The sequence below is a fragment of the Hoplias malabaricus genome, chromosome 4, assembly GCF_029633855.1.
Source record: "Hoplias malabaricus isolate fHopMal1 chromosome 4, fHopMal1.hap1, whole genome shotgun sequence".
NCBI classification, from domain to species: Eukaryota; Metazoa; Chordata; class Actinopteri; order Characiformes; family Erythrinidae; genus Hoplias; species Hoplias malabaricus.
The window spans coordinates 28,224,332-28,238,399 of NC_089803.1; the positions used below are offsets into that span (position 1 = coordinate 28,224,332).

Consider the following 14,068-nt stretch of genomic DNA (forward strand, 5'->3'; position numbering starts at 1 on the left):
GTGTGCGTGGTGTGTGTGTGAGAGAGTGAGAGAGAGACAAAACCGCTTATCTCCATAATCAAAAAGTTTTAATTAAAATGAATTACAGTGAAGATACAAAGAAATACAAGGCTCATAATGTGCACAACGCCTATATTTTACTATTAAGATTTAGAGTTCAGAGGAATGTAGGTGATACACTGTATGGTGTATGATTACAGATAAGCTGAGCTGGTAAGGTTACTATGAGAGAGACAGAGGGAGAGAGAGAGAGAGAGAGAGAGGTATGTACTTTTTTCTTTTCCTCCTTAATATGCAAATACCTGTCACAAAATATACCAGTCCAATGATGAGGAAGCAGAGAGGGGAAAAAACTGGCAGATAGGCGCATACATACCTTTACTCTTGAGTCTAGAGAGTCATTCTCTACAACTCACACTGTACTGTGTGTCTGCGACGCCTGACAAGTGCAACAGTGCCTGGACCTTATTCAGCACCTCTGGTGAGCAAACAATTAATTATATTTAAAGCAAACTATAAGCTATTCTTCTGCTGCTTTGAAGTCTAAAATTATATCTTTACATTTGTGTGTGTTGAGGGTTCAGCCTAAAGCCATTATGCAATGTGGTTTTATTTAATTTAAAGTTATACTTGAATGAAAAAAAAGCAAAGCAAATATTCAGTGTAAATGTACAAAAACAATGTTTTACATACATTTAAACATTAAAAAAAAAACTTCAATCGAACTTCTGCTGTATTTCACATTCTAGGCTCTCAGAATCTGTTAAAAAAGTTTTCAAATAAGCAGGAATTTGTAGATATTTTAAAGTACTCAAACAGAAAAAAGCTCTACATCGAACATATAATTCAGAATATTACTGCTCATGTAATAAAACATATTGAATAATTGTCTAGTCCTTTTTATAGGATACATTGTTTAACAAAATATTGATTAAAATGTTATTATATTAATTCATATTATAAAGAGTAAACAATTGTGTGTCTGTATATAACAATGTAAGACTGGAGCAACAAGAAGTTTCTAACCTCCAAGTTCCAATGAATTCTCAGGTGAATCATAACAGCAGATCAGTTCCACTTTCACTTAACTATCTGAGAGCCTTTCTCTAAAAGCTGAGCAATTTAGACTGTCAGGCATGAATTATTAGTGTTAATCATAGCCTACATATGGCTGAGAGTTATTATATAATTGAGAAGCTCGGGTTGGTCCAGTGTTCACACAAATAAGGCATTCGTTTCAGTTGAAAATGACGTTTAATGAACAACACTGTTGCCCAGAACAAATGCAGAGCAAGTAATGGTATAAAATGGTATTTCTATCTCAAAATACGCTAATAACAATGAGAATTTGAAACAACCGCCAATGGGATCTCACTAATCTTTCATCAGGGAACACCTGATCATTTCAGAGAAGGATTCCATTTTCTTCTTTTAGTCCCCAAAACAGAGAAAAAATCTCTGATTCTGAAAAGCATAAATAAGAGTATTTTACTTTTTAAGTCTTCACTTTTTAAATCCTCATTACTTGCAGGTTTCTGTTGAGTATTGAAAAGACTAATTAATCAAGGACTCTATAAGAAATATATAATATATAAAGAAATGTATAATATATAAAGAAAAATATTATGTCATTGATGTCAGGGTAATGTAATCTATTTTTATTTAGAAGTAATTATAAAATGATGATGACTCGTCACCTTTGAAGCTATGGTAATGTATAGCTGTTTACAGAGTACTGTTTGAAAGAAGAAAAATGGTTTGCCACTGCTGTATGTCCATTTCCCTTAACATGATCAGGTCATGCAAAGAAAATCATCTAGGTCAATTTAAATAAGAAACAAAAATTAACCAAAATAAACAAACATAATTGAAACAACCAAAAATAAATAAATAAATCATTAGATTTATTATCTATTTTTATTTATTTGTTTTTCAGCATATATTTGTGTTTTTTGAAGTCTAATTCTTTTAATCTAATATTCTAATATTTAGGGTTTTTTGTTTGTTTGTTTTGTTATAAAACTCCATATCTCGTGAAAATATGACAATTTTACAGAACAAATAAACACTTCTTTGGATGTAAGTAAACGGAGTAGACTAAAATTACAGCAGCACTGCTGTGTCTGATCCACTCATACCAGCGCTGCACACAGCACAACACATCACCACCACATCAGTGTCACTGCAGCGCTGAGAATGATCCACCACCCAAATCATACCTGCTCTGTGGTGGTCCTGTGAAGGTCCCGACCCTTGAAAAACAGGGTGAGAGGAGGTTTTATTTTTTTTGTACAAAAGTAATGATAGATTATATTCAACAAAATCAATCAGTACTTTATTTGTTAAGTGACCAAAAATATTCCACTGAATCTTCCTCTGTTAACAAAGCCATAAATGCAGAAACAAATCACAACTATAAAAGAAAAACTGGAGTAGTTCCAGTATACCACGCAGACTTCTGTGCCCTGCCTTTTCCAGTTAAATATGATAACTACAGAATGATTCAACTGTTGTTTACTTCGCATACACATTTCATTTATCAGAAATTCAGTGATAGTGATCAGTCAGATGATGGTTCCTGTTCATTAATTATTCATTGTCATTATTAGCAACTTGTAATTATATTTCTTTTTAATAGGCACATTTTACAATAGGGTGTTGTTACATTTTGGATCTGAAACCATTTATCACTGGGTTATGTTTGTTTGTTTGTCTTGTTTATATGTATATAAAGCTGGAACAGAAATGATGAGCTCCATGCTGAATTAGGCAAACATATACAAATATTGTAGCAAAATACTATGGAAATAATTCTTGGTCTTTTCTAATTCCTTTCCTCAATAATGTACTCATGTTGATATTATGCTGTTGCTATAATTCTAATGAATTTAATTTAGTCATTCCAAAAATGTGTTTACTGTTGTCAGAGCTCTAGTTTCATAGCCCTCTATAAAGTCATTAGAGTCAAGTCTGTTAATGATCACTAGAAATGCTGAATGTAGGTTAGCCTTTAAATAGAAAGTTTTTTGTTGGATAAGCTGTAAATACGTCATTGAAGTAGACTGTATTACCATGAGTGAATGTTGTGCAGCAGGAGTGTTTGATTCTGTTCCTGGTGGGCCAGAGTCCAGCACAGCTTGGTGATTTCATGGTCAAACACACCTAGTAAATCCAGGAACTTAGTGCTGAGTTAAATCAGATGTGTTTGGGAAACGAAATCACTAAACTCTACTGGACACAGGCCCTAAAGGACCATAGCTGGACACCACTATAGTAAGTACTATTGGACAGCTATTTATCTGGAATTTGACTGATCAAGACAGGCATGAGACATTTTTTTAAATGTTATTTTCATTACAGGGCAGTTCTTCCTTTTCTAAATTTTCATGAGTAGCCAAATCATTCAGATGTAAACAAATTAAGTTGTTTGATGTGAGTCACTTGCCAAAAGGGATTTCATCAGTTTGTGGTGATAGGAACTATGGACCATGACAAGATGAATAGAGACATTTTATTTAGTATATAAAAAAAACAGTAAGTATACATGTATCTGTAAAAATACATGTAACATGTCCAATTGTTTAATAGTGGGACAAGGTTTTTTTAATGAATGTGTGTTTTAAAGTACATGGACCTTTCTTTCCTAAATGTTACCTTTAATAAATTACAGAATGTTTTAAGTGAAAACCTTTTTTTTGCAAAACAATCATAAACTAATCCTCCATGCATCAGGCTACAACTACTGTTTTGTGATAGCTTTCAGTGCTTGTAGAAACATTAAACACTTTCATTACAATTACATACGGAGCCCCTAAAGTGACATGGTGGGTTTATTTAGCAAGTCGTGACGACTATATAGTATTTTGAGGCCACAAAATAATATATTGAGACCACAAAATAATATTTTGAAGCTTGGACCAAGGGACCTGCATTTGCAAAGCACACAATTTGATTGGCATAGCAGTTGAACAACCACACAAGACTGAATAATACATTGAGGCCACAAAATAATATTTTGAGTCCACAAAATAATATGTTGAGGTCACAAAATAATATATTGAGGCCACAAAATAATATTTTGAAGCTTGGACCAAGGGACCTGCATTTGCAAATCACACAATTTGATTGGCATAGCAGTTGAACAACCACACAAGACTGAATAATACATTGAGGCCACAAAATAATATTTTGAGTCCACAAAATAATATTTTGAGGCCACAAAATAATATGCTGAGGCCACAAAATAATATGCTGAGGCCACGAAATAATATTTTGAAGCTTGGACCAAGGGACCTGCATTTGCAAATCACACAATTTGATTGGCATAGCAGTTGAACAACCACACAAGATTAAGTCTAACACCAGACTGCAGTTGGTTAACGTTAATGCAAACTGCCTTGAGGTTCATGGACGACATGGAAAAGTAGTGTGAATTAGAGAACGTACTCCAGAAGAGATATATAGAGGACAATCAAATAGCAAAAATGGTGGAAGACAAGGTAGGTTTGTACAAGTTTTGTCAGGGTGCACAGTCATTTCATGGCCTCAATTTACTATTTTGTGGCCTCAGTATATCATTTCGTGGCCTCAAAATATTATTTCATGGCCTCAGTGTATTATTTTGTGGCCTCAAAATACTATTTTGTCACCCTAATATACTATTTTGTGGACTCAAAATACTATTTTGTAGCCTCAAAATACTATATAGTGACCATGACTTGCTAAATAAACCCACCATGTCACCTTAGGGGCTCCATAATTACATCATATCACTGAATGATTTCGTTGTTTGTTTTTGTCTTTTAAGTCTTTTCTCCCAGATGACTGGTTAAAATCAAAATACTGAAGGAGATCATGCTTTAAGTTAAAAAGAAGGACGAAAAGAAACATGGTTTTGGCTTAGTGTACAAACAAGATGAATGATTCCAAATGTTTGATATTTTAACCTAAAACGTAATTTTAAAAATGACTTAAAAGTCCCCCTCTGCTCACTGATAAACCCCTAAAACTCATCTTTTTTTCAGAATTACATATTCAGAAGTAACTTCCAAGAAAGAAACACTTCTAATGCCTTCCAATCCAATCCAATGCGCAACAAAGACCACTTCCTTTTACATGTGATGCTAAAATGGCAAACTTTTGTATCAGTCAAATTTTTTTTCCTGAAGTAGTAGGCACTTCTTGGCCTTGTTAAGTTGTGAAAGATACCAAACTCTTTGTAGAGTGTCTGGCAATAGGAGACTAGCTTAGATGTAACTGTGAATTTTCGCCTTTTTAACTATGCGTGGACTCATTACTCCACTCTTCACTCAAGCCACTGCTGTTCATGCAGCGAAAAAAAAAGATTCTAGTAAGGTGAAAGGATAGGGTCCTTAAGTTTATGACATCAACTTCATGCTGTCTGAATTAACCATTTAAAGTTTTTGGAACACTGCAGTTTCAGAATGGAAATGCCATGAGGCTGACAGCATATTTAAAAAAAAAATCATTGTCTTACATTGTCATATTTTATTATAGAGCAAAAAATCTGATACATTAAAAAATGAGCAAAATGATATGAATATATAATGAAAGAGAAGGGGAAATAATGGGCAAAGTAGAGCCGTAACCCAACATTAACATTCACAGAGCTCCCACTGTTTCATCAACACTGGCTCATACATTTTGGTCTAAGCAGGTTATGACTAAGGCATTGATTATGCTGTTAACAGAAGCTGTAGAAAGGACAGGTGAGCCTTTATTTATGCAAAGCAACCACTGCCATTCCTGTGCAAATGTGGTTTTCTGTGTGTGGTTGAGCGAGGCACGAAACACACCCACGCACTCAATGTCTCTCTCTTTTTCTCCCTTTCGCTCTCTCTCTCTCTCACTCTTCTTTTCGTCTAGGTGGACACAGGCTAAAATCTTTAAAACATACAGAGTAGTATGTGACACAGATCACAGTATAATTCTATTTGATACCAGCTTGATAATTCAATAATACATTGAGCAATTAATGCACTGGACGTTAATGGGTCTGCTTGACATGTTTTAGATGCATGAATTAATGCATGAATTTCATTGAGCTTAAAGCTATATGTTTTGTCTTTCAGGGCCATCTCTTCATGAGCTTGTAGCACTGGACCATGGTCCTGGATAGTGGCAGCAGCATGAGCATTCCTGCCAGTGTGAGCACTGAGAGTCAGCTGCCAGCTGCCTGGAGCCCCCACTACAACTGCCCAGATGGTACATCCTCATGATTCACACACTATTTCACCTCTACACCACCCTCCCCCACATAAACTTTTAATAACATATAATAAAGAGGGAAACAGTTGTCGAATGAATACTGCATATAAGCTAGTTTCCCCGACCCTGATGAAGCCTATGCCTAAATAAATGAATATTTAATTGTAACAACCGCACTAGCACTGCTATTTAATCCACAGCAAGCTGAATCCTTTTTCATAAAACTGACCCAGGGTGAGGGTGGCACAGTGTTGCAGCAGGTAGTTTCGCAGTCACACAGCTACAGGGACCTGGAGGTTGTGGGTTCAAGTCCCACTCTAGGTGACTGTGAGGAGTTTGGTGTGTTCTCCCCATGTCCTGCGTTTCCTCCCACTGTCCAAAACACACAGTGGTAGGTGGATTGGCGACTCAAAAGTGTCCGTTGTGGGGAGTGTGTGAGTGAATGTGTGTGTGTTGCCCTGTGAAGGACTGGTGCCCCCTCCAGTGTGTATTCCTGCCTTGCGCCCAATGATTCCAGGTAGGCCCTGGACCCACCACGACCCTGAACTGGATAAGTGTTTACAGATAATGAATGAATGAATGAATGAATGAATGTAATTTGCGCCATGCTAAAATTTCATAGCAGACAATTAGGTTGTCCAAAAAGTCAAAAATAACTCCTTTACACTGTTTCTCTTTTGTAATTTGCCAAAATGTTTGATTTGAATATAAGAGGTTTATTACTGACAGCTAAGATACATGGCAAAAGTACAAATAGCCCTAATTTTAAGCATTTAACACTGTGATGTAATTTAGGCATTTTAACCCTGTTAAAACTAATAAACCATTATTGAAACTGATTTGAATTATCATGCAAGACATTTTCAGACTTAGATCATGATAAATGTACTGAAGTTTGATGTCAATGTTTTATAATCCCTTATATTCTTAAAAATTTCAGGACAACACACATGATGATTTTGTTCATTTTTTGAATGGTATTAAAATGATAAACTATAATCACATTAGGAACAATTTTTCCATAGTCTGCAGACCAGTTTTGGCATTATAATAAACCTGGACTGGCTACAACACACACTCCTTTTTCTTATGGTTAATTATTTACACTAGACACCATGGCTTCAGGTAATGTGTCATTATTTGCCCTGTGGGTAAGACCAATATTAGAAAATGTAAATGCTGCAAGCACAGGATACTATCCTCTTGTTACCATAAATCAGTCAATTTTTACCTCCAAAATACAGCAAACATGTTAATAAAATTCATATGTGTCCTCACCATTTGCTGCTCTTCAATCTGTTTGTGCATTGGGAACCTGCCTAATGTGTTTATGAAGCCCCTGTGTCAGTAAACAAATATATATATATATATATATATATATATATATATATATATATGACAACGTTGAAAGTCATGATGATATTACTTTGATCCTACTCCATAAGTGGGTAATAATGACTTATTTTTGCTGTTTTTAGATTATTTACTTTGGAACCCACTCTAAATATGGGAGACTTCTACAAAACTAAACAACTCAAGTTACAAATGAGTTTCTGTGAAAATTCATTGAGTGAATAAAAACTTACAGAAAAGTTAGACTTCGGCCACATACAAACAAGTTGTTTTTCCTTCTCAAACACACCTTGGCACCTTAAAAGATGCATAAACACACCAGAGAGAACTGCTGTTCCCCAATTGTAAACGTCCCCTTAAAAGGACATCTAACTCTGTACTTATTCTTTTTGTTTCAAAGTTTCCATGGTGACACCTAGCTATGCAGGTAGACTATGGTCTCAGGACCTCCACCCACAGTTCTGGTCAAAATATCAGGTGTGGGAGTGGCTTCAGCAGACACTGGACATGCACCAGATTGATGCCACATCCATTCCCTTCAGTAACTTTGACCTGGATGGGAGGCAACTATGTAACATGAACTATCAGGACTTCACCCGCTTAGCTGGATCCATCGGGCCCATCCTTTTCCAGAGCGTCTCTGAACTCAAGTGGGCGGGTAAGATTAGCTTGTAGTGGATTTTTTGTTTTATATCTGTACACTGTAATATCTGTAATATCTATACACATACAAGATATAAATATATAAGATATACAAGAATGCTGGTATACATGAACATCTTTTATTTGTTCATAACACATATATTTATATGTTATCTGAGGCTTTTAGAAGACATTCCATATTTTAAACCTTTTTACATTAATCTATTTCTCCTGACAGAACAAATTAAAACCAATAGAAACTGTCAAAAAGTATTTACCTCACTGAAATATATTGCAAAATGCTTTCTCCTCCTGTACGTTTATCTTTTTCGGAATATTAAAAAAAGTATATTGACAGCAATAATTTATTTTACATGACTTAAACTTTTAGAGGTTACTACCCATGTTTGTTACTATCTTGTTGTCTCATGCATTTTTCACACACACTATAAATCAAAACATTTGATTCTACTCTACTGTTCCTTCTTAAGTGTACCGGTGGTTAATCTAAAGTAGAGGAACTCATTAATGGGAGAGCTAGCTTACATGCCACAAGGATAAATGATATATGGACAATATACCTTTCAGGATTTTTACATAAATGCTATTAGTTTGTAAAGAATTATTATCCCATAGAATAAAAATGAAACAAATGTGACATTTCTTAATCTGCAAAAATTATTAGGCCTTTTATGAAGGCCAAAAAGACCTGTGAACAAAGGCTGTATGGGAAGGACTGGACAGGTGTATGGATGTATTTAAAGAACCATTTCCATTATCCCAATCTTTAAGATTCCAATCATCCAGTAAACTAGATCTACAAGAGTCATTTAACAGAATATTAGTATATATTCCTAACAATTATCAGCCTCCTTTAACTGCTTTTCCTGTTAAACAGACTAAACGTTAGTGATCTTTATAACTAAAGAGTATATTCAGTTAAACTGTGAGAACAGGTTGTACATGTTTTACTAGTTTGAATGTTTGAGGGGGAGTGGATGAAGGAAATCAACACTGGGTAATGAAATATACTGTGTCTGTGTCTGCAGCTATGTTCTACTGATCATAGATAACACAAAAGTACTTTCATTTTACAGACTCTCTTTCTTTTCATTTTCTCTAAATTAAACCTGGCAGGTCAGTATGGCCCCTCGGGAGACATCTTTACACCAGGGGATATAAAAACAGAATTAGATGGTGAGTAAACGTTGATAAACATAAATTAACTGTCATGTTTCAATCAATGACTATTTTAAGACTTGGTTTTATCTCTTGACAAAGTGAGGCATTTTGTTTGGCAGATCTTCCATGTTCAATCTTGCCTTTCAAAGAGGAGCCAAGCTTGTACTCCACTTCAGGTAGGCAAATGGATTTACTTGCTCTCATTATTGATATTATTAGGATTCTCTATTGGCTGTCATACATTAACTGTACAATGATCCTTTATTAGATATTTTTGACATTAAAAACCCATTTCAACCACCGACTACGATGACTTCTACAGCTCCCTCCAGTCCAGGTAAGAAAAAATAAACTGTCAGAAAGCAGCATAAAACCTTCTCAGGTCCTGAACATGCCATAATGTGGAAAGGTGAAAGAAGAAGAAATTATTGTCTTAACAATAGGCCTGTGGTCATTATTTAAGGCAAGGTTAATGAGAAAGAGAAAGACAGAGCAGTTTTACACTGGACCAAATTACACTTAGAGCTATCCTCAGCCTAAAACAGTGAAATCTAATAACTGATGTATGTACTGTCATTTAAACATATGGCAACATTGGTTCTGTATAGAACCCTGAACACTCAAAGAACCTTTTGCTTGGTTAAATGGTTATTTGCATCATGAAAGGATTCGTCATATTGATGGAGAATGTGTTATACATGGATCTATACACCACTTTTCAGAAAAGGGTTCTATATGGCACCAGAAAAGGGTTCTTCTATTGTTACTCTGTAAAGTTTGTTACAACAAAATAACCGTTTTTGGTGTCATATAGAACCCTTCTCAAAAAGGGCTCTATAAAACCATTGATGGTATGTTATTATAGTTAGATTAGATACAAGATTACATCTATAGCACATTCTCCATCTATCTGAAGAACCCCTTCATGATGCAAAGAACCATTTAATCACGGAAAAGGTTCTTTGAGTTTTCAGGGTTCCATAGAGCACAATTTTCTTTACTGAAAAAACCTCGAAGAGCCATAATTTTTAAGTGTGTTACCACCAGTACCAAAGCCCCTTTTGAGTCATTTAGTTTTACATAGTGACTGGCCTTATGCTACACACAGAAAAAAAGGTTATTTGAATTAACATGACTGGTTTTCACTCTGTATTCCGACTCATGTACGTTAATTTTTCAATGCTGAATCTGTACCAGAAAACCAGTTTGCAGGCTTTATGTCATTAGGTTAAATTTCCCAAGATAAAACATTTAAGTCATGTAGCACAAACCTAAAGGTGTAGCTCTTATATTTGAAATGACACATTGTTACAAAAATGATTAATCATTTAATCTTAATTAGATAAATTGTATTTTTAAAACTAGAGGTCCTTAATCAGGCTCTTGCTGATCCCCTATAAAATTCACATTTTGCTCAACGTATCATACAACACACTAGTATGTATATAGACCTCCAGGGGATCTCTGAGTGCTGGCTGAGAACCACTGCTAAAAAACACAGTGGAAAAAGACAGGGCTATGCTTTTTTTCATGAATGTAACCTTCACGTGTTTTATGTCTTCTCAGACCACAAAAGGTCCCATAGTCGCTCTCACCAAGTCAAAAAACACAGTAAGTTATTTATCCTTCTTACATCTAAAATAATTTATTTCCTGGATTCAATATCCTTAAGAATCTTCAGTATGTATCACAAGACAAACTGCTGCTTATATCAGTGTCATGCTTTTAATTCTGTTTTTTTTTTTTCACAATTGTCATGACTCAGACCCTCGTGGTACACACCTGTGGGAATTCATTCGGGATATCTTGCTGAATCCAGACAGGAACCCAGGCCTCATTAAATGGGAGGACAGGTCCGAGGGGGTTTTCCGCTTTTTAAAATCCGAGGCAGTAGCACAACTCTGGGGCAAGAAGAAGAACAACAGCAGCATGACCTACGAGAAACTCAGTCGAGCAATGAGGTTCATTGATTTATTAGTTCCTTACAATGTGTTTTTACCATTTACAGTCAATGTATAGATACCCCTTAGTTTTTGTGGACAACAGTTCAAGTATGTCCAGTTACACAGTTACATACATGTATACACAGTAGAGTTATATACAAAGAAAAAACTGTAATGAAATGGAACTTCCTGAAGCAGAGGCACATGAGCTTAAGGTCACTTAATACCAGCTGTCAGCTGTCAGAGGTAAAATACAACCCAACACTGAGATGTGAAAAACTGGAACCACATGCTCTGGAGTGATGGGTCTCCATTCAATATATCATATGATCTAGAACCATTCCTTCAACATCAGTACCTGATTCTCTTAAACTTCATGTGGCTGAAGGCCATCACATTCACAAAAAAATGTCTAGTGTAACAGCTTCCTGGAGGAGTGGAAGCTCCTCCTGCTGCAAAGGGACAGACAAACATCCTATTATTACACGTCTACTTGGAAAAAAATGTTTGATGAGCATATCTCCAAAGACATTTTGTCATATGTTTTTACATACATACTATTATTTTCATTAACTAAGAATTAAACAACTTGTTTGTCTTGTATTTTTTTAAAAAAAAAGGTATTACTACAAACGAGAGATTCTGGAGCGTGTGGATGGACGAAGGTTGGTCTACAAGTTTGGAAGGAATGCTCGTGGTTGGCGAGAAACAGAGAAGTGAAGGATTTGAAGGATTTGAGTTTCAAACTGGAAGACTCTTATTTATAACATTATGGACATAAAAAGGAGCAAGCTTTGATCATTTATTATTATTTTTTTATGTTTCAAAAATGTTTTTATCTCATTTTTTTATTTAATAGCTGCTCCAAACAAGACCAGCATCGTGCACTGAGCTTACAGAAGTTTGTTTGATATTGTTTAACACAGCCAAAGAAAGATTTTTGCTTTTCCTTTTAGGCTGTTTGTAAGTGTGGGTACAAAAGAACATTTTCCTATCCACCAACATTTTCCTATCCACCAACATTAGATAATGGATATATTCAGCAACCTATTATACAGTGTATGGTCTGTTTTCATCAAACACAATGGTATATGATACTTTAAATGTCAGCTCCACTTGAAAACATGCAGTGATTTACTAGTGATTTCAACAATGTCCCACTATAAATGACACCCACGTCTGCAGTGTTTTGCAATGGTTTGCAACTTAAAGTGTCCTATTTCAAACTTTTTTAATACCACTGACTTGACAAGATTTGCAAGAAACTTGAATGGCTGTAAATGAACCATTTCAGGATAGCTTTCATTCAGACAGGTGACTTAACCCATCAAATGCCATGCAATAATTAAGGTACAGTTTACAAGACGTGTACAAGCAGGAAGTTAATTTAGTCTCCATAGAGTGTCTAAGATAAGCTTCACCCTGTTGAATATTGTTTTACTTCTTGATACTTGGTCAACATATTTGTATAAAACACAAAAGCCATATAAATTTGATGTATATAGTTTACACATAGTTACAAAGCTCCGAAGTCTTTAAATGAGTTAATATTGTGTTTATGTTTTACATTTAAATATTCTATTCATTATGGAAAAATAAAACGTTTTTAAGCACACTCATTATCTTGCTCATAATTGTTTAATTTTTGATGCAGATGATCAGAAGCACATGTCATACATTGATACTTATCTGACGTTAATGATTTTAGTCTGTTTGATGTATTAAAAATTATACTGCATCAAGAAAATGCATAAGGTTGTACTCAGAATACTTGAATACTCAGAAAATTATAACACACCAGAAAAAATCACAGATTTTCTTTGTTGTACTACGTTGGGAAATACTTCAAAAATATTACTTTAACCACCTTTAATTGGCTGTAGTCTGCAGTGAAAAATGTATGGAGAGCATGACATTGTAGTACAAGACAATGCTGATCGACCACAAGAAAAAGGGAAAAATAAATACATTTAAATATTCAGAGCACAATTAGGCATCAGTGTGGATTTTACACCATTACATGATATAGTGTTACTGAAAAAAATAAAAAACATGAAATGTACAATATGTTTTAGACAGTATAATAATTTGTTTGCTCACTCATTGGATAAGGGGGTGGGGTTTTTAGTGGGGCATCTTTAAGCATAACTGATTTAGACATTTAATTAAGCATTAACTGTTTTTGATGTGAGCACCCCCTTGTGGAAATATCCCTAAATTTGAATGCATATGTAAGGAATATTTCCCCATGTGGAATAATTGTGTTAATAACCGTAGCATAATATGCCTCATTTCCTAAAGTGAACAGTTTCCTGTGGTCTGTGTTTGGGAACACACATCTTCCAAGCAGGAAGCACTGTCAAGCAAGAAAATTTTCTCTGTTTTTGGTGTCATTGTTCAAAACGAATTTACTGCAGAGGTACACTAATGGTCACTAAACATACAACTGTGGTATTAAGTACAGTTCCCTAAATGTACATTAAATTCTTTTCTCCAGAACAAGTGTGGAATATTTGTAATCATTATTTACAGATTTGTGTACAAGAAAAGAACCTGATATAAGTAATGGGGATGAAGTGGGGCGTACAATAAAACAACAAATTAAAAATGTACAATTATAAAATACTAAGATAAATCATTTACCCTTGAAGGTATCACCACAGTGAAAGTTCTTCTCCACTCTCGTATTTGCCAATCTCCATTGCACATTTTATTAATCA

General features: G+C 34.9%; 1 protein-coding gene across 1 annotated transcript; it reads left to right on the forward strand.

Moving 5' to 3' along the window:
• The first annotated feature begins 345 nt into the window (after positions 1-345).
• Positions 346-13,793, forward strand: ehf (ets homologous factor). The gene is made up of 9 exons (XM_066668962.1): positions 346-481; positions 6,093-6,225; positions 7,982-8,239; positions 9,361-9,420; positions 9,525-9,581; positions 9,674-9,742; positions 10,972-11,016; positions 11,171-11,366; positions 11,969-13,793. Exons 2-9 carry the CDS (start codon positions 6,126-6,128, stop codon positions 12,066-12,068), a joined length of 885 nt encoding a protein of 294 aa, XP_066525059.1. The 5' UTR covers positions 346-481; positions 6,093-6,125; the 3' UTR covers positions 12,069-13,793.
• The last annotated feature ends 275 nt before the right edge of the window (positions 13,794-14,068 follow it).